Below are 19,916 nucleotides of genomic sequence, written 5' to 3' on the forward strand. Positions count from 1 at the left end.
CTTTTGACGCTGAAAATGAGCGTCGAGCGTCAGCATGAAAAGGCACCTTAAGGTGTCGACAGAGAGTAGAGAGTTGCCCTACTGTATATACTTTGGTTCAGAGTAAACGTGAATTGTATACATAACCCATGCGTATAGGTATATACAAAATAATTTTTGAAATAAAGTCAAAGTTTCTAGTTTATATGAAACAAGAAGTAGAGACAAAGTTAAAGAGAACGTGATCCTGTGTGTCACAAACGATTATCCATAAAGAAAAAGGAAGATCACACTTAGATATCTGCTTATCTTACGGTATATGTCAGGGTGCGATGAAATAGACACATTACAAATGAAATAAATATATACAAATACATGACTTAGAATATAAAAGAATCTTAATTTGCGAAATTGTAATCACATTAGACTCGCAGACGACATTTTTATTTATACTGAGTATTTATGTTTTTCAAATAGTTTTATTTAATATACCTCCTCACTTGTTATAACTGACTTTAATTGTGTCCAAATATGAAAACAGGCGGAAACACTGCTAAACTGTTGAAATCCAAAAAAGAGTTTGTGCATACCTCGTGATATCCAGAAAGGAAAAATGAAAACAGGCGGAAACACGTGCTAAAACAGTTGCATTCCAAAAAGAGAGTTTGTGTGGATCTGGTGATATTGCATCCACAAGAAAAAAGTGTTTGGATACTGGTATAACAATGGTTATCTGCAAATATTATCGACAAGGTAATTGCCATTACGGGCAATATTGCCGATTCGAGCACATCAATAATTTCGGTAAGAATTTTTTGGATAACGATATCGTTACTATTTTAACGTCATGAATAACGTCATTATTTTTTTTTTTTTTTTTTTTTTTTTAGCAGGCAACACCAAAACCGAGCATAATGAGGATGACATTGCGTAAGTACTACACCAAAATGCTACAATTTATATTATTTTCTTTTCTATTCATCTATTATCATTTAATATCAGTGTCACGGTAGCCAAAGAGGTACTTCTTGCGGAAAGAGGTGGGCAATGGTTATTATCATGTTTTGGACCATTCAGAGACCGTCCAATCATACCAGGCATGGACGATTTATCTCCTGAGGAAGTTCGATGTGAGATATACGAGGCACAGAAAAATGGCATGGTTGAACAAGCAGTTAGTAGGATTACATTTATGTATTATTTAAACACAAAGATGTCTAAAGGATTTTTTTATGGATTATTTCGACATCTTTTTGTAAACAGATACTTTGTGAAAATGCACACTTGTTAATTTTTAAATATTAAATTATCTTTGGAAATTATTTTTAGAAATTACATTTCCAACAATTGTGTCAAGATATGAAGGCAAAGAGAGAAGCACTGAAAAATCCCACTCGAGAGACAATTGCAATGCTGGTATGAAATGGCTCAAATGACATAATTTTCTTATATAATTATTTAATTAATTGATAAGAAACTTTTAAACGAATTATAACAATGTGATTGTGTTTCAGAAAAAGATTTTGGGAAGCAGCCAAAAAGGTAACATAAAAGTTGAACGTAAGTGATAACATAGCCAGGAAATCATCAATTTTTTTCCTTTGCAGCTCCTCATTTGAGTCTCAATAGCGCATCGACTAATAATGTGTTTGGAAATAAAACATTCGGCGTGCAAAATAATCCATTTGGCGGAGGAGGATTCACTTCCTCGAATAACACTTCGTCATTATTCGGAAAGAGTAATAATAATTCAGCGCCAATGTTTGGTGGTTCGGCGACTTTTGGAAACAATCTTGGTGGATTCGGTACTGCTACGAGTACCAACTCCTTTTTCGGAGGAACAACCAACACCTCGACATCGTTTAACAGCGTACAGAACAGCACGTCCACATTCGGGGCACCTCAAAATAATTCAATCTTTGGCGGATCGTCTCAAACCGTGTTTGGCCAAAGTAACAATGTATTCGGCACCACGAGTCAGCTCGGCAATGCATCTTCCGCTTCGCTGTTCAACAATCCGATGACTTCGCAAGCAAACGCTTCTCTATTTGGCGGAGCCACGACCACCACGTCCAACTTATTCGGCGGCTCGTCGTCATCCGGCTTACAGGCAAACTCGGTTTTCGGCGCCTCTACTACCTCATCTGGCTCATCTTTCAATGGCGGTATATTCAATCAGCCGAAAACGCAGATACCCGCGTTCGGCGGAGCGCCAGTTTTCGGTGGAGTTACATCCAATTACGCCAATAATTCCAGCGGCAATTCTATCTTTGGCGTTAATCAAACGTTCGGCGCTACTACGGCGACACCCACGAGCGGCATCTTTGGCGGATCCACGGTCGCCGCGACATCAGCTTTCGGTGTATCTATCGCCACTACAGCAACGCCGGCTTTCGGTACATCCGTTACTACAACCCCTGCCTTTGATCTGAACCAACAGCATGGTAATAATACTTTTGGAACAACAGTATCTGCCCCGAATGTCTTTGGTGGTACGCAGAATACCGATGCTACCATGTCAGTGAGCAACGGTAGCGCACCGTTCGGAACATCGATCACCGCTGGTCCGTTCGTCACCGTTAATTCGCAACAATACGATTCTACGAGCACGAGTTCGACACCGTTTGCCGGCACGGGATTCGGCATAGCTGTCGCGAGTACGAACAGTACGTTCGGCACCACAGAAACGTCTTCCAACTCGATATTCGCAAACGCGGGAACTACCTTCGCAACCTCCAACGCGACCATTCCGAATCCTTCGTTTCCCACGTCGACATTCGGCAATATTAACGCTTCCTCGGCGACTAGCACAACTCCCGCTACAAACACGAATCCATTCGCACCGCGGACGCAGCAAGGCAGTTCGCCGTTCGGAAGTGTCGTACAAACTCAATCTAATACCATCGGCCTCTCCTCTCCATTCGGAACGTCACCGTTTAACGCCACGACCAACGCTGTTATCGATGATACGGTTTACAGCGTGGAAGGTGCATTGACAGATGACGAAAAGAGCATGTATTTGGCTGAGAAATTTATTATCGGTAAAATACCACTCAAACCGCCTACCAAAGATATAAGATAATTCTATTCGGATATTTATATAGCGTGTTATACATATAAAGCATGTGCTGTGATAAGGACGCGTTTCTGTTACTTGTAAATATTCGAATCTTTCTACGACTCAATGTACATAGAATCAAATTTTTAGTACAAATTATGGTCAGACAATTAAGAGCTTTTAACATGAATTTGACGAATTCGAATGTTGTATAATTCGAAAAATAATTTGAAAAATTAATGCGACAACATAAATCAAATTGAATAATTGAACATGAAAAATCATATTGATGCTTTAAAGTGATTTGGTGATTTTTGAAAAACTGCAGTTCAATATGTATTTATATATATCTTTTGTACTAAAATCTTTTGATTTATTGAAATAAAATTCATTGTTTTAAATTTATCTATTATGTTTGACAAATAATCAACGCAAGTAAAATGCACAAGTACAATTTTGAATGAATAATATACATTATCTACATGATGTATTAAATAATTCACATTATTTACATTATGTACAAATGATGATTGATTGTATCACAAACTATATATAAACCTGTTGATAGATCTTTATAACGGATTACTTTATCTGTATGCTGAAAGATAGAGGCAGAAAAGGGAGCTGAAAGTAGTAGAACAATAAATCGCGCACTTTTTTATACTTACACATAACATATATATATATATATATATATATATATATATATATATATATATATATATATATATATATATATATATATATATACATACATACTATTTCCTTATTATTAATCGCTTACATGTAATCGGATCATTATGTGTAGAAACTCTATAAACATGGCTGTGGCAAATGACACAGAGAGTTCGACGGATAATTAGTTCGTTGCGTATAGGTTGCAGTCTGATTGGACGCGGTCTGCGATAGGCCGGATGGTATACCGTTCGAAGGTTTATATCCGGTGACCTGAAAAGAAAAAAAAAAATCAAGATCTTGCCAATGCGAATGGAACATCGACAACATACGGCTCAATCGTACTCGGAATGAGATTATACCTTATCATTCATTTCAGGGAATATCGTGCTTAAATTAAAATTGGTGAGACTGGTGCCGCCGGAGGGATGATGCGGCATGGCCATCGGATTGCTCGAGACGATTCCTCCGCGCACCATGTTGGAGTTCATCGAGAAACTAGTTGCTCCCACGGCCGCGGCACCTTGAGTACTCATGGCGGACGGCGGAGGTGGTGGAAGACCATTGACAGTCTTAGCGTATACGTTTGTTTGCGGATGATTCTGATAAAGGGGATTAGCATGGGGTGGCGGTGGAGGCGGCGGCGGCGGCAAAAACGTTGTCGAGTGATGATGGTAGTCTTCTAGAGGAGAATTAATCCCGGTTAGTGGAAATTCCGCAAGATTCTGCATCGAAGTAGCCTCCAGACCGCTCTTTCGTTTGCCCTTTTTCGCGGCAGTGGAGTACGAACGTTTGTCGCAATTGGGATGTTTGCCGTAATGCTGATGATTCTTTCCGTTAGCATTCGCCGTTGTGGAAATTGTATTCGCACTAGACGTATTCGCGGTGCTGGACGAGCTTGTTCCTCCCATGTTTGGTAACAGGAAGCTGTTGGCCTCTTGCACGCTATAATCGGCGGTGTTCTCGTGCAGCTGCATGCCCATATAACTGTTGGACGTGTTGGTAGAGATACTGGTGATAAAGTTGCCAGTGGGATATATAGAATTAGCGGAGTTGGACGAGTATGTGTACGTGTTAAAGTTTTGATTCACTACCGATTGACCGTAACCGGCTGCGGTGCCATCGTCCGGCGGTGGCGCACTCGAAAAGTAATTGATCGGCATCACCGTAGCGTCCACGGCGGTGGCGGCAGACAGACCATTCTGGAACTTATTCTGCGGATAATTGCTTGTAAACTTGATCGACGCGTGCTTGTCCTGATGATGACCACCGGCATCGTGAACGCTGGTACCAATTAGCGCCTCGGCGGTATAATTGCTCTTACAGTTCCTGCTTCTCCAATGAACGTTATTCTGCTGATATTTTTGCTGCTGTTGCGGTTGCTGATACGTCTGTTCTGTAAACACAGGTCCGGAAGATTTTTGCTCTTCGTGCCTCTGATGCAAGTTGTCGTTGGTCGTAGTAGACTTGCGAATATCCATTTGTCGTTTACTGGTCGTTCTAGGACTTGTGTTGCTCTTCCTCTGATGTTTCCTAGCTTGTTGTTGTTGTTGTTGTTGTTGTTGTTGTTGTTGTTGTTGTTGTTGTTGTTGTTGCTGCTGCTGCTGCTGTTGTTGCTGCTGCGAATGCTGATGCGGATGGTGATGATGATGCTGCTGATGATTCTGCTGCTGATGACTCTTCTCTGCCTTTTCATGCTCTACCAACTGACTCACGGATAAAAAGGTGGAAGCCGAATGTTGCACATTCTGAGTGTTCAGTATCGCATGCAAATCTCGCCCCGACACACTGTTCGCCTCTTTCTCCTTTATGGACGCGTCTTTACTCTGTTCCGTGGAGATCCTTGACGAGGGAGTGGCAGTGGCGAACAAAAAATTCTGCTTCTCCGTCAGATTGGTACTCAGATCGAGATCACTCACCAGAGATTGCAGACTTGACGGTACGATATGTTGATCGATACACTTGATCGATGACTGGCCAATCACGTGTTCGACGCTATTGTGCACGCTATTTTTCGTCGGCGACCACGGAAACTGTTGTTCCTCGGAATAAAAAGTTTCGGCGGATCTCTTTGAATCACTTTGCAGAACCGGCAGATTCGGGAAGCTATGAGCGGTGGCTGCATCGTAATTATTATAAAACTGATTTGGAGTGCCTTGATTGTACGTAGGCGTCTGGGTGAACAAATTGTTTTGACAAAATTCCAGCTCTTTGCCGATCGGTGGTAAAATGATATCGGCAATGTTTGCAGAGTTGTGTTTCACCTGCGGCGTCATCATCCAGTTAACGGGCGCTTTAACGGCATGTTGCGGATGCTGATTACCCTTGGACTTGTTGCTATTGCCGCTATTGTTGTTGCCGTGCGATTGTTGTTGCTGTTGCTGCTGCTGATTATGTTTTACGTCATTGTTATTATAATTGTTGTTGTCATGTGATAGCACAGAAATTTGTCCTTGAGCCAGAGTCTGGTACTTGTGCTGACTCGGCTGTTGGGTTGTTTTTTCCGTGTATTTAAAATTCGCACCAGTGTAAGCTTCGATTGAGTACTTCATCTGCACATTATTCTCCGCAAGATCAAAGTTATGCGGTTCGTAGGCGTAGACCATCTTCTCCTGTTTGGATGATAGATTCTGATGATTCTTCGGGCCATGCTGCTGAGTTTGCTGACCCATGGCAGTGCTATACTCATTTTGCATATTGTAATCCGACTCCATGCTGTACTTGTTCTTGCTTTTACCACCATCGGTGAACGATTTGTAATCGTTACCGCTTTGCTGACTCTGCATCCTACTCTTCGACGGGTCGTTTCTAGTTTTCGAAGTATCGACAAAAGTCTGCTTCTGTGGCTCAATCTTTCCTTGTCGCAACTTGTCAATTCCAGTCGACACCGTCGGATAATCGTCGCTAATCAATACTTGATTGGGAAAGCTCGCGTTCTCCTTGTGTAAAGGCATGTAATTGTAACTCTCACAAATAGTCTTTGCCTCGGTGTTATCATTCGGATGCGACTGTACTTGTTCAAAGTGCAATAAATTGTTGTTGCTGCCGCCAGCACCACCGCCGCCACCACTACCACCACCGCTATTGCCAGTGACCGGTGAAAGCGTCGTCCACGAAGTAATGCTAAAGTTGGACGAGTTATGAGCAACGGTGGTAGTGGACTTGGTGTGATTTTCCGTCATTGTACTCTGTCCATAGTTGGACGACGTCTGTTGTGAGTAGCGTGGAACAACGTTTTGTTGAACTGCCGTTAATTTGTTGCTGTTGGCCATGGTGTTTGTTATCGAAGAAACAGTGTTCGTCTTCTTATTATCCTTGCTGCTGATATAAGATACATAATTATTGTGCGTGTCGTCAGCATTCAAAATGTTTGTTCGCTCGTTCGAATTGCTCATCGTTTCCTTAACGTCGTACTGAAACGATTGGACAAACGAATCTACGTCCACTTTCTTCGTGGGAACGTAAGTCGAGTCGCGTATGTGATTGTGCCGCTGCTGCTGCTGCTGCTGTTGTTGTTGCTCCTGAGATTTAGAGCCGAGTACGTCGTTCAGTTTTGTCTTCTGATCCGGCTGATTAGGATTATCTGACGTGTCCGTGCTCTTGCTCAGCTTGATGTAACTTCGTTGGAAAGGATTTTCCTGACTCACTGCTTTCGAGACGTAATCTTGGTTCCGCGATGAAGCGTTCGTAGTCTCATTTGCCTCGCCATTTGTATATGATATCGAGTCCTTTTGCGATATCGTTTTTGCTTGCACGTAATCATTATGAGAGTTGGCGATAATATGGTCCTGTTTCTTGTGAACGCCAAACTGCTGAGAATCGTTCAAATCTAAAAGAACGTGGCTATCCTTAGCTTGATTGTACACGGGTTGCATGTCCTGAGAGGGGAAGGTTGGAAGAGTGCACTCCTTGGTTGCTGCAGAGTAGTTTGGCAGGCTTTGAGATGTCGTCGGAAGACTTCGGTCTAACTGACTGGTGTAATCGACACGATGATCGGAAACGATGCCACCAGAATCGATAAGCGCGACTTTGTTGTGCGACGAGTAAGTAACATGCGACGAATTTTGCGAGCTTTTGTCCTTTCCCTGATCCGAATAATCCACCTGGAAAGATCGCAAAGTCGTGGACGAGGAATTCGTGGTTACTGTCGCGCAGTCGAGGCGAGTGTCCAACAGATTTTGAGAGCCATTGGTGGTTTCGATACGCGATACGACCGATGCGGAATTTAGATTCTGCGCTGTCGTGATGGCGTCCTTGTACATGGACGAGGTCGATGTATGTTGCGGCGTTCCCAGGTTGTTACTCACTGTCGAATAGTTTGGCAGAAAATTTGATGTCCCGGAATACGCTACGTCAGGATTACGGTTTGCTGTTGTTTGAGACACGCAATTCACAATGTCGCTCTTGTCCGTAGATGCCGAAATGTTCACTTGAGAGGCTTGAGATGAAACGACATTGACGCTGTTGAGCACATTCGTTGTCGTCAGTTGATCCGAGCGGCTCTGATTTGTTGTTAAACTCGAAGAGATGCACGAGGAATCCACGGCGGAGAAACTAACCGAGGTATGAGAAAAAAATGCACTGGTAGTCGTCACAGGTTTCTCCAAACTCGATGTTAAAACAGTCTGAACTATTTTATACGGTTCTCGCAACGTCTCCTCGCTCATCACTTTTGGTAACGCCTTTGTCGTGGAACATTCCACAGAAGCAATCATGTCTGTGTTTGTCGACGCAACTTGCTTCTCTTCGCAAGACGTCTTTAATCGTTTCTCTGCGATTGCATGAGATGGCGAGGATGTTTTGATTTTGAAACTATTTGGCTCTATCGTGCCGATTTGCAATAGCATCGGCGGAGTCTGGCTATGGTACTTAAAGTCCTCTTTCATTTCTTCATCCAGAACCTCGGTCTTGCCATTCAGAGACGACACTAACGGGAAAGACATTAAGAACGCTGCTGTAGGCGATATCGATTCCGAATTATGCGAACTAGAAGGGACTTGCAACGATGCGAATATATCATTAGACAAATCCGAGTGTAGTCCATCAGTTCTGTTGCTGATTGGTACGAATGTATTCTCACTGGTATACGATAATGACTTTGACATGTCGTCTTTTGCAGTTTTTGCCAATTTAGTCTCGTCGTTAATTACATTGCTAGATAACAACGAGGATGATGATGATGATGATGATGATGAGGCTAATGATGAGGATGATGATGACGATGTTGATAATGACGTTGATGATGATGTCGATGATGACGACGAAGATATCGGTACCGATGCCACAGCGTCAATAACATTCGCAGCCGTATCGGACTTCATAGTTGTCGTAGTATTCGTATCCAAATTTAGAATGATCTTATTGCTATCTGCAGTGCACATTGCATCACATTGCGTCTGCTGCTGCTCTTTGGTCGTTGTCGCGCGTAGAAGATTGTCGAAACGCTTGCCCAGATTGCACGGCTTTTTTGGCTCATCCGAACCTACAGCCTTCTCCGCCACGTCAATGTCCGTTAAGGTCGATTTCGTGCCTAAATTATCCGTGTTTTCGTCATTTTTCTCCGCTATATTGTCTATCGACATGTTAAAATTGTTGGACGATTGATCGGTCGCGTTCGTATCACGCAATTCATTGGGAAACTTGTCCGAAACTATAGTCCGCGCCGTCACAGTATCCTCGATTGCTTCCTTGTCCACCTCGAGGTAATTCGCATCCACGATATTTATCAATTTATCCGTCTTGGACGTTTTCTCAAGACTTGCATCATTCGTCACTTGCACGATCGTGTCGTTTGACTCCGCGACACTAGATTCTTTTTCGTTATTCGTACTCGCGTGCTCATCTCGAATATTTTCTCCTATCTTCTCTATAACATACTTCAAACTTTCGATAGATTTGCAAGTGATGGTAAAATCTGACGCTTTCGAAACAATTGGCTGGGCGATATTTACCTCGCTGTTTGTGTCCTTCCGCTTTTTGTCCTCCGGTTCGCCCACGGAATCGGATTCTGCGGATAAGGTGCGTTTAAGGGCGGTTTTTCGCACGGCAGTTGTGTCCTCCTGAACTTTGACAGAATTTTCTTTCGACGATTTCCTCTCGATATTTTCCTCAATCACTTCCGGCGTACTTGGAACGCTTTTGTGATTCTTGGAGTGATTTTTGCAACTTTTTTTTACTTCCGATTCTTTTTTAACCGCGCTATCTTTTGGCTTCTCCAGTTTCTCTTTGTGTATCGCCGGAATAGGCATTTTATAAGTCATGGTCGTCTTTGTAATATCCTTGCTCTTCGGTAAGATGCCCTTATGCCCGCCGATTTTCGTGGCGTTGATTATATTCTTCACATTGGATACCGAACTATGAGAATCGACAACCATGTTTGTATGAATAGCAGGTACAGTGTTCAGGGTGACCTTTTGCATGGTGTTGATCAAAGCGTGATTACATATGGAGACGACGGAATTTTGAACGCGATTTGCCAAAGGCTGCATCACAATCATCTGATTCTGCTGCGTGCTACTGAGAATAATTGGGTTGGTTGGCGCTTGTTGCGTATTTACAATAATATTCGATGTCATCGGAGCTACCAAGGGCATCAATTTTCCATCGGAGAAAATGAGAGTGTTGGGAGTTAAATTGGTGACAGTACTGACTACAGGTGGTAACGTCGTCTTTTTCTTATCTTTACGTTTGCTTTTTTTCTTTAATGCCTTTTGAGATTCAATCTTTTTTTCCACTAAAAAGAAAACAAGAATCCATTAATGGTTGACAATATTGATTAAAAGTGTATTCATTGTTTTAGACTTACCAGGTTTTTTCTTTGTATTTATTGTATCTGTAGTGGTGGCTTCATTAACAGAATCTAAATTAAAGACGTAGAATTGATAAATTAATGCAATGCGCTCATTCAATATCGATACAAGAAAAATTTTCTACAACATTATGTAAGTGGATAGTAATTATTATATTAAATTTATCTGTACCATTTTGATAATGTTCCGTCTCCTTTGAGCCAGTTTCAGCTACATTACTTGTATTATCGGAATTATAATTTTTGCTATTGGCACAATTCACTCGATTTTCCTGATTCTCTATCGAATTACAGACATTTTTATCGACAGCAGCTTCCTCAGACAACTTTTTCGGAGCCGATGATGTCACAGACTTTCTCTTAGAAGGCACTTTATTTTCCATAGATTTTTCCTTCTTTTTTGTTCCTACAGTTTTTTCTACATCAACAATAATATATATATATATATATTATTGTTAAAATTGTGAATATATATATATATATATATTTATTGTTATTATTGTAAAAATTTTCAACTATATATATATACATATATATATACATATATATATATATAGTTGAAAATTTTCAACTATTATACAAAATTTATTATACAATATACTTACGTTCTTCAATCTTATCAAAATATTTATCTACATCGTCGACATTAATTTTGTTCGACCATTTCAAAGGGGATATTTTTTCAAGAGCTGGTTCAACTGGTATAGAAATTCCTGCTTCTTTGAGAAGAGTGGACAGCAATTGAGTACGAGACATCAGTTGAGTCACGAGTTTTTTCAAACGGACCAATTCTTCCTCTGAAAGACCAAATCATTACCAAATTTGAAAAAATTTCAGCGCAATACACATATAGTAAATAAATCACATACTGTGTGCCTCGGTTGCATGAGTAGAGAATAATTCTTCGGTACGATTATGCAGGTCTTTTATGTATTTTGTAGCGTGGATTAGAATGTCGACTTTGTTGAGTTTGCGACCTTCCTGATGCGGCGGTAGAAGATCCGCCAATGTTTTGAAGTACGTGTTCATACGTTTTCTTCTGTCTCGCTCCCATGTTTTCGCTTTGCTGCGATAAGATTTAAATTTAATAGAAATTTAATAGAAAAGAAATCAATGTGAAAATGCGATTTCCGACGATTTACATTTCTTCGTTTCATATATATAATCGGCGTCCGTTTGAAATAAAAGAATGTTAATTGTAAATAACTTTTTGCTGCGAGATTGCAAGTTGGGGAAGAAGACGAGAGGTTAGACGGTTTATATAAATGTACAAAACTCACGTGTTCTCTTTTCGTGGCATAATTTATCCGCTTGACATCGTTTTGTAGAAATAGCTTGCCGCGAAAAATTCTAGTACGTCACTTGTCCCAGACATTATGCTCCGATTGTGAAAATTGTCTTTTTATCTCCGACATCTTTCAAGACGGATACTCTCACAAAACACAAAAACTATGAAACACACAGCTGTGAACCGTGAGCAAAAAGAAACAAGAACGCTAAGAGGCTGCTAAATTAGATCAATCTCGCTAAACGACGTCGGTAAGAAAAGAATCTGTTTTATCGACGGCGATAACAAATGTAAGTTTTGACAAATAAACACGGCATTGAACTATATCACAGTCACTGAGCTCTATGGTTCGTATTCATAGGCATGTATTTATAGTCCGTTCTTATATATAAAATCATGTTAAGATTCAACCAATAAAGTAACCGCATAGCATCATTTTATTGGTTGAACGAGATCTTAAGATGATTTTAAATATAAGATCGGGCTATGAATATCGGCCTAAATGTCCGACAAGCATTCATTTCGCGAGTCTCTTTTTATCTCGTAAGGCCGGGTCTACAATAGATGTAATAAGCCTTAAGCCGTAAGAAATTAACCAATTACAATTGACTTTAGAGAAGAATAATAAATCTGATTGGTTCATTTCTTACGACTTAAGGCTTATTACAGCTATTGTAGACCCGGCCTAAAAGAAATCTGTAAAATATTTAATAATATATTACATTATTAGTATTAATTTGTCTTCAAATATAAACAATTACATGATTTAATCTTATATATATATATATATAAGATTTAAAAAAAAAAAATTTTCCAAATCTGAATCAATAATGTTTTAATTTGTCATTTTCTATTACGTATTAAAAAATGTTTAACATATATAAATATTAATATACATATATATTTGTTTACTTACATGTAGTATGTGATATTACTTTAATTTTTAACTATAATGATTTATTATTGTTGAAGTTATTTCTATTCACGTTCGCACGATACACATAATATATAGAACCTAACTTTACATAAATTATATACATACGTTGGAAAAAGAGAACTATACTCTGATGTTGCTCTCTCTCTTTCTAGTCGTGACCTCACGTGACCCAAGAACAATAGCTGCGCTCATTCCAGTTAGGATATAGTTTCTTTTCTCTTTGGGTGCGACCATCTTTCACTTTTCCCTCTTTTCTGTCCAACGGTCAAGTGTCAAGTGTCAAAAGACACGTGCGTTAAAGGGCGCGAAATAGTTTCTCTTCCCAATTTTATTTTGCGTTTTTTTGCATTATCGTTTTGTCCTCTTCTAAAACGCGAATAACTAAGGTGTGTATATCTCATCTTACGCGAAAGATGTGATCAAACATAGGTAGAAAGAGATATTTTTGGACGTGTATGGGTAAAACTATTTCCGATCCTACTCCCGCGACCTTCGGCGAATCGAGGCGAAATCGAGGATCCGGCAATTTGCGTAAACCACCTTCGGAGGTGGCACGAATGACGTGATCTCCCATAAAAAGAAACGTGGGAAGAGGGAAATACTTTTTACGCGGATGTTGCTCATGGTCGTATATATGTCGATCAGTTTTATAAGATGTAAATTTCCCTCGAGAAAATTTAATGCTGAAACTTGCTTATTTAAATAATTATATATATATATATATATATATATATATATATATATATATATATATATATATATATATATATATATTTATCTTTAAGATGCAGATTCGTTTTCCTCATTTAAATGACATTTAAAGATGCGAATATTCCGGCTGTGAATATATATATATATATATATATATTAGACTCATCTAATTATATATATATATATATGACTATAAATTATGACATCTTGGAATGTACAAAAAAATTTACATTATTGCTTTCACTTCATATTCATAGTTAATTATCTGATATGATTCTCTCTTTTTTTTTTTGTTTTTCAAATTTTACATCAAGTATATATATTTATCGAGGACTAGAGGACGGATCGAAGGAGAGGAAACAATAATCAAATCGCTATCGCTGACGCCAATTTTGATATCCGCAATCTGCAACCGTGGGATATAGACTCTCCTATAACTTTACTCTCAGCAACTGAACTTGTTCTTTTTTTTTCTATTACAGCGTCCGAGCCGTCCAAGCAGAAAGTGCATCTAAAAAGAATGGAATGCTGCGCATCCTGTCTTGCGCAGAAGTGATTCCTCGTCGGCGCGGGCGGCGGAGCGAGGGACGGGGAAGGAGGGGGGTAGCGAATAATCGGTGCACGCTTGGTGGGAGGGGGGGGGGAGTGGGAGTGAAACTGTTCGCGGGGATCGACGGGCGAAGGGCTGACTGGCTCGCTCGAGGAAAACAAGTTCATCAAAGTTTACGGAGTAACGGCCATACGGTTCTCGCGTAATAGTAGTGGAGCGGGATTCTCGCGGATCTTCCCCGCTGATCGACCCTCCCCTGCACTTTTCTTTATTCCTTATTAACCCGATACGCTGTGTACACACATCTGGCTTGACGTACGCGAGAGAAACTGTCGATGGAGAATGTCAAGCCCAGATGAGATACGCGAGTGTAGGTAGGATTGGTGCGAACGCGAAAGCCTCGAGGGCAATCAATTCTCTGTAATTTTGCATATTGCGTACATACATATATATATATATATATATATATATATATATATATATATATATATTGTTCATTGTCGTCGTATCGTCAGCGATCGCCAGCTGAGAACGCGGCCGACTTTGGGAATTTCGCGAAACATATTCGGAGCGAGGTCTAATAAAGTGAAGCGCGACTTATATCGGGGACTTGAAGACTGATTGATCGTCTTGTGGTGCTCGCTATCAGCTCTGCCGCGTGGAAGGAGAGGCATCGCGGAAGTCCAGGGTGGGCATCATCGAGCGTGCGTATGCTGCAATACCTGGAGTGGACTTTGCGAATGGGGACACGGGTATGTTGCCGAAACACGATATAGAGAAGAGCGAAAAGGAACCCCAAATCGCGCCCAATTCTCTGCGCTATATATATATATATATATATATATATATATATATACATGTTTATCATTTTGGTCGACCTAATTTCGCAGAGTTTACGTATCTTCCCCCCAGTAAACACGAAGCACCAGTAAAATGTAACGTCAATGTTATAATTTCCCAATCACCAACATGTTCATAAGATGTTTATAAAATATATATACGGGTGACGGGTTTATTTAATAAACGCAAAAATCTTGTTTATTTTTTTTTTTTTCCTTTACATAATCGCGATGTCGAAAGTTGAAACTATTGCGTGGAAATCTCATACTTATGGTATATACATATATATCGATTTATGCGACCATCGCTCGTGCAATCTCGTTTACGCGACTCGCACGTCGCACGCGCTTTCTTTCTTCTCTCCCCCCTCCCGCCCTGACCAACCCCCTCCCGCCCTTAAGTCCCCCTTTTGTGTCCCTCGCGTTCGAGATTACGCGTTGCGAGAATTGCGATGACTCCTCAAGTCGATCACGTCGAATCGATTGGTCGTAAACATTACATATCACTCTTTGGTCGCGTTGACCGCCGTGGAAATTTGTAATATGTAATTCTCTGTGCTCTGTTATCAGCAGGTTGACGTATGAATGTAGTAATCACAGGGACACGCGCCTCGTTCGTGAGTATTTCGGGCAAGATGTCAACGACCACCGATGTCAGCGACTTGCTGGCGGATGTCCCCAAAGAAGGGACGCCAATCTTTTTGCAGACTCGCGCGGCCCAAGTCATCGCTGGTATATTCGTGTGGGTGGCGCTTTTCCTCACTTGCCAACAGGTATTTACTATCGATCAATGTTGCTAATCAATAGTCGATCTGTCGGTAGAACTGTCAAACCTGACCTCCCTCTCTCTCTCTCTCTTTCTCTGTCGTTTTGTAGATTTATCAACATCTTAGGTGGTACACAAACCCCACCGAGCAAAGATGGATAGTGCGAATTCTCTTCATCGTGCCCATCTACGCCATATATTCCTGGGTCTCGTTGTTGTTCTTCAACAGTGAAAGCTACTACGTTTACTTCTTCACGGTGCGAGATTGTTACGAGGCGTTTGTTATATATAACTTTCTGTCGCTGTGCTACGAGTACCTAGGTGGTGAAGGCAACATTATGTCGGAAATCAGAGGCAAACCGATACGTTCCAGTTGCCTCTACGGCACTTGTTGCCTAGTCGGGAAGACGTACACCATCGGCTTTCTGAGATTCTGCAAACAAGCCACCTTACAGTTTTGCTTAATTAAACCTGTGATGGCGTTTGTCATCATATTTTTGCAAGCCTTTGGCCATTACAGAGATGGAGATTGGTCCCCGGACGGTGGTTACATTTACATCACTATCATTTACAACATCAGTGTATCACTTGCGCTTTATGGGCTGTTTCTATTTTATTTCGCTACAAGAGACCTGCTGACACCATTTGAGCCTGTGCTCAAGTTTTGTACAGTGAAGAGTGTGATTTTCCTGTCATTCTGGCAAGGTAATATATTTAAAAAAAACCTCACATGTCTTATAAAGAGGAAATTAAATGCTTGAGATTATAATATGCGTCAAATATAAATAACACAATTTTGGAAAATTTTTCTTCACACAGGTGTTTTACTAGCTATTTTGGAAAAGGCAAGTGTCATTTCGCCCGTTATAAACAGTTTGGGTCAGTCAACAAGCGCTGGTACAGTCTCTGCTGGTTACCAAAACTTCCTTATTTGTATCGAAATGCTGTTTGCTGCTATAGCTTTACGTTATGCATTCCCATATCAAGTATATGCAGCTGGCTGTGTTACCGACTCCAGAGGTAGAAGTGTGACAATGCAAAGTATCAGTAGTAGTTTGAAGGTATGTGTAAAATATATCTCTCAATCATTTACGCAGAGATGCAATGATTTTTTTTTTCTTTTTCTTTTTCTTTTTTGTGATACGCTTAATCTGCTACTCATATATTTTACAGGAAACAATGAACCCAAAAGATATTATGACCGATGCCATCCATAATTTCCATCCACAATACCAACAGTATACGCAATATAGCGCCGGTATGTATATCATTTTTATGCTATTTTTTTTTTTGCATTGTGTATAATTATTATTATTATGATAGATGTACTGTATATACATATGTTTATTTATTTTTATCATACAAATATCATATACATTTACAAATTGCCCAGTTTTCGTATAGCATGACGTAGAATGTAATAAAAGTTCAATTTGTTTACTAAAGTTTTTCATCTCATAGCAAAGATTACTTTTTCTCATACATTTGTAAAAAAATAACTTTTAAGTAAAAATTGACATTATAAAAGCTTAATTACACGATACCGAATGTTCTAATTATAGAACAAGATTATTTGATATATATTGCTAATAATGCGATAATTATATAAAATATTTTCGAGATTGCAAACGCTTTAATTACACACACGCTTTTGCTTTTGTATATAATTTATATTTCACTTTAATCCGACTCTTTGACACTTCACTGCTGGCCGGGCATTAATTGGCGAATATTAACATCTGTTCGCACCTATGTAATTTTTTACACAAGCAAGTATAAAATCACGAATAGTATAGAATATATATTCGCTTTCAAAAATGTTTGTCGTTTTACTTGAATAGAAAAGACTTGTAAGTTTTTCACATGTGCCAATTAATTAAACTCAACAATTACTTTGAAGGCACTTTTGTTTGCTATTTTTCAGACGTTAATACCAACTTGCCGTACGAAAAGCTATGACACAGTGAGGCGTCACTTTTTTAATTTCAAGAAATTGGACATCGAGCTTTGCGCGTGACTTTAAATGAGGATCGAAAGATACACGATACAGCACTATACTTTGCTTACACGGGATTACACAATCTCTTAAAAATCGATATCTGTCCATCAGGGTTGATAAATGAATTTTCTGCCGAAAATTATAAAATAAGGGTTGTACTTAAATTATCATCGATATTATATATACATATTACTATCATTTATTTTACATTGATTAACAAAGTTTATTATAAAGTAGAAGCTAAGCGCTTGATATAAGAGGAGCATTTATATATAAGTAAGAGAGAAAGAAAAGAAGAAAAAAAAAGAAAGAAAAAACAGAGAGGAAGAGAGATGTCATACTTTTATAGTATTGCTCTATAATAAATGTAAAAAAATGATTAGGTATTGGTTGATGTATTGTTTTTTTTTTTTTTTTTTCTTTTTCTTTCAATGACATAACTCTGTCACAACTTAATATTAATTTTATTGCTTTTATTTTATATTTATATTCACATGGTATTATCACGTAGCATGCGAATGTACAATGTGAAGCGGTCGAGCATGCAAGCACATTATTATTAAACGTGTCCTCTTCCCACAACAAATGTACGTACACTTATAATGGCAAATTTATCACAGTCCTGCTTGCGATCGTTTTATTTCTTACTTTAATAATTTGCATGATTTGTTAATATTGCGATTTCGTCACATTAATATATTCTTTTTTTGCACTCGTCGCGTGTAAGAAGTGAAACTTTTGTTTAGTCCGATCAAGTTTTTCGAGCAGCTTGTCCGCTATACGTTGTTGATGCAATTTGTATTTTGCGCTGTTTACATTTTTTTTTTTTCTCACACTCACCATATTTTTGCACAGAAAATCGGCATAGTTTCACCGAGTTTGGAATTGAATATCGCGCGATAAAATGGCTTTCATTTCACATTTATTCGGAAATAAATATAAAATCCACTTATTACGTAATATAGAAAATTAATTTGATTAGGAAATTATGCCGGTTTTGATTCTTGATTTCGCGAGCATAGAGCAAGAACGTTCGAAATATGTAAATGTGACATTTCGGCGAGAATACCGTCCAAGATTTTATCATAATATCACTCATTGTCGCTGTGTTAAAATTAACAGAGAAAAGTATGTTGCGACAGTTTGCGTTTCACGTGTGACCAATTGGCCAATTTCAGCACATTATTATCGGCCTCGCCGAAATAGACGCATATTTTATACATTTCTTCATTATGTAATGTATGATGCAACAATTAGGGGGCCCGAAAGGACAGCGTGGTATGCGAGTATCCAGCTTTGATCCGGACGATCCGCAAAACATGCCGGTACCACCGCCACAAAGGCGAAACACCTCTCATCAGCGTGTCGCCACGATTTCGCAAAACTATAACGAGAAAACGATGTTGCTGAGCAGCGATGATGAATTTCAATAAGGAACATGTGATTTAAGTTCGACTCTTGTACCCATCAACGTTGCATTACAAATATGCGCGGGACTTCCATAAACTTTTAGAGATCTTGCTTTTGGAGAAGAAAAAAAAGGATATGCTTTAAGCGAATTTATTTAAATAGGAACGTAACGCGCGTTCGCGCAAAACAAACGGACCGAGAGTTAAAAAAAAAAAAAAAAAAAAAAAAAAAAAAAAAAAGGAAGAAAGGAAGAGGGGGAAAAAAAGAAACGAAATTGCGTGGGATGTAAGAACGTATTACGCCGCACATTGTAATAGTTCCATAATGTTACATCCATGTTAATATATGTATTATGTTACAACATATATGAGTAAATGGTATATAGAAGATATTTATTTTACTATGCTGATGTATTTGAGGCAATGTGTTATCTATATACCTGTGGCTCTATACTACGACACTGTAAATTATATTAACTGCACGATCAAACTTACATATGCGAATAAGCAAATGTAATTGTGTATAGTACTTAATTTTGTGCGAAATCACATACATTTTTGGATTATAATTGTTCATGATACATCTATGTATAAGTGTCGACGCTTCTTTACACTTTTGTATCTTTTTGTTTTTTTTTTTTATTTACGCATTGCGTTCAGCGAATATTTTGACTCTTTTGCAATCTCGTATTTGTTTAAGAAGCCTCGAGCCACACGAAAATCTTTGCGTCCTTGTCCGAGTCCTGTGAAATTATTCCTTCTTTGATCTTGCGAAATTCTCGTACGTGTATATATCATTAAAATAGATTATATTTGAAAATGCAAAAGTTGGCGAGTTTTCTTTCAATGTAAGCCTTTCGATATAAAAAAAAGAAAAAAAAAGAGAGAGAAAGATAA

General features: G+C 39.2%; 3 protein-coding genes across 9 annotated transcripts; 2 read left to right on the plus strand and 1 right to left on the minus strand.

The window, feature by feature from the left end:
• The first annotated feature begins 94 nt into the window (after positions 1-94).
• Positions 95-4,360, plus strand: LOC140667460 (uncharacterized). Of its 2 annotated transcripts, none has more exons than XM_072895433.1 (7): positions 95-294; positions 521-783; positions 873-909; positions 982-1,153; positions 1,309-1,395; positions 1,494-1,521; positions 1,587-4,360. In XM_072895433.1, exons 2-7 carry the CDS (start codon positions 705-707, stop codon positions 3,059-3,061), a joined length of 1,878 nt encoding a protein of 625 aa, XP_072751534.1. In that variant the 5' UTR covers positions 95-294; positions 521-704; the 3' UTR covers positions 3,062-4,360. The 2 variants fall into 2 exon arrangements, with proteins under 2 accessions (XP_072751534.1, XP_072751533.1); XM_072895432.1 differs by having other exon boundaries at positions 96-294; positions 870-909.
• Positions 3,565-12,002, minus strand: LOC140667459 (uncharacterized). Of its 3 annotated transcripts, XM_072895430.1 has the most exons (8): positions 11,801-12,002; positions 11,390-11,586; positions 11,126-11,317; positions 10,693-10,938; positions 10,518-10,571; positions 4,075-10,445; positions 3,822-3,985; positions 3,565-3,661 (listed from the first exon to the last, which is right to left on the minus strand). In XM_072895430.1, exons 1-7 carry the CDS (start codon positions 11,818-11,820, stop codon positions 3,851-3,853), a joined length of 7,215 nt encoding a protein of 2,404 aa, XP_072751531.1. In that variant the 5' UTR covers positions 11,821-12,002; the 3' UTR covers positions 3,565-3,661; positions 3,822-3,850. The 3 variants fall into 3 exon arrangements, with proteins under 3 accessions (XP_072751531.1, XP_072751532.1, XP_072751530.1); XM_072895431.1 differs by having other exon boundaries at positions 3,565-3,985; positions 10,693-10,926; XM_072895429.1 differs by having other exon boundaries at positions 3,565-3,985.
• A 2,096-nt stretch (positions 12,003-14,098) lies between these two features.
• Tmep (Transmembrane endosomal protein) lies at positions 14,099-19,846 on the plus strand. Of its 4 annotated transcripts, XM_072895460.1 has the most exons (7): positions 14,099-14,426; positions 14,522-14,758; positions 15,416-15,618; positions 15,722-16,316; positions 16,431-16,672; positions 16,785-16,869; positions 18,868-19,846. In XM_072895460.1, the coding sequence occupies exons 3-7, from the start codon at positions 15,427-15,429 to the stop codon at positions 19,041-19,043; spliced, it is 1,290 nt and encodes a 429-aa protein (XP_072751561.1). In that variant the 5' UTR covers positions 14,099-14,426; positions 14,522-14,758; positions 15,416-15,426; the 3' UTR covers positions 19,044-19,846. The 4 variants fall into 4 exon arrangements, with proteins under 4 accessions (XP_072751561.1, XP_072751560.1, XP_072751562.1 ...); XM_072895459.1 differs by having other exon boundaries at positions 14,099-14,758; XM_072895461.1 differs by having other exon boundaries at positions 14,099-14,758; positions 15,419-15,618.
• The last annotated feature ends 70 nt before the right edge of the window (positions 19,847-19,916 follow it).

Source organism: Anoplolepis gracilipes, chromosome 7, assembly GCF_047496725.1.
Source record: "Anoplolepis gracilipes chromosome 7, ASM4749672v1, whole genome shotgun sequence".
NCBI classification, from domain to species: Eukaryota; Metazoa; Arthropoda; class Insecta; order Hymenoptera; family Formicidae; genus Anoplolepis; species Anoplolepis gracilipes.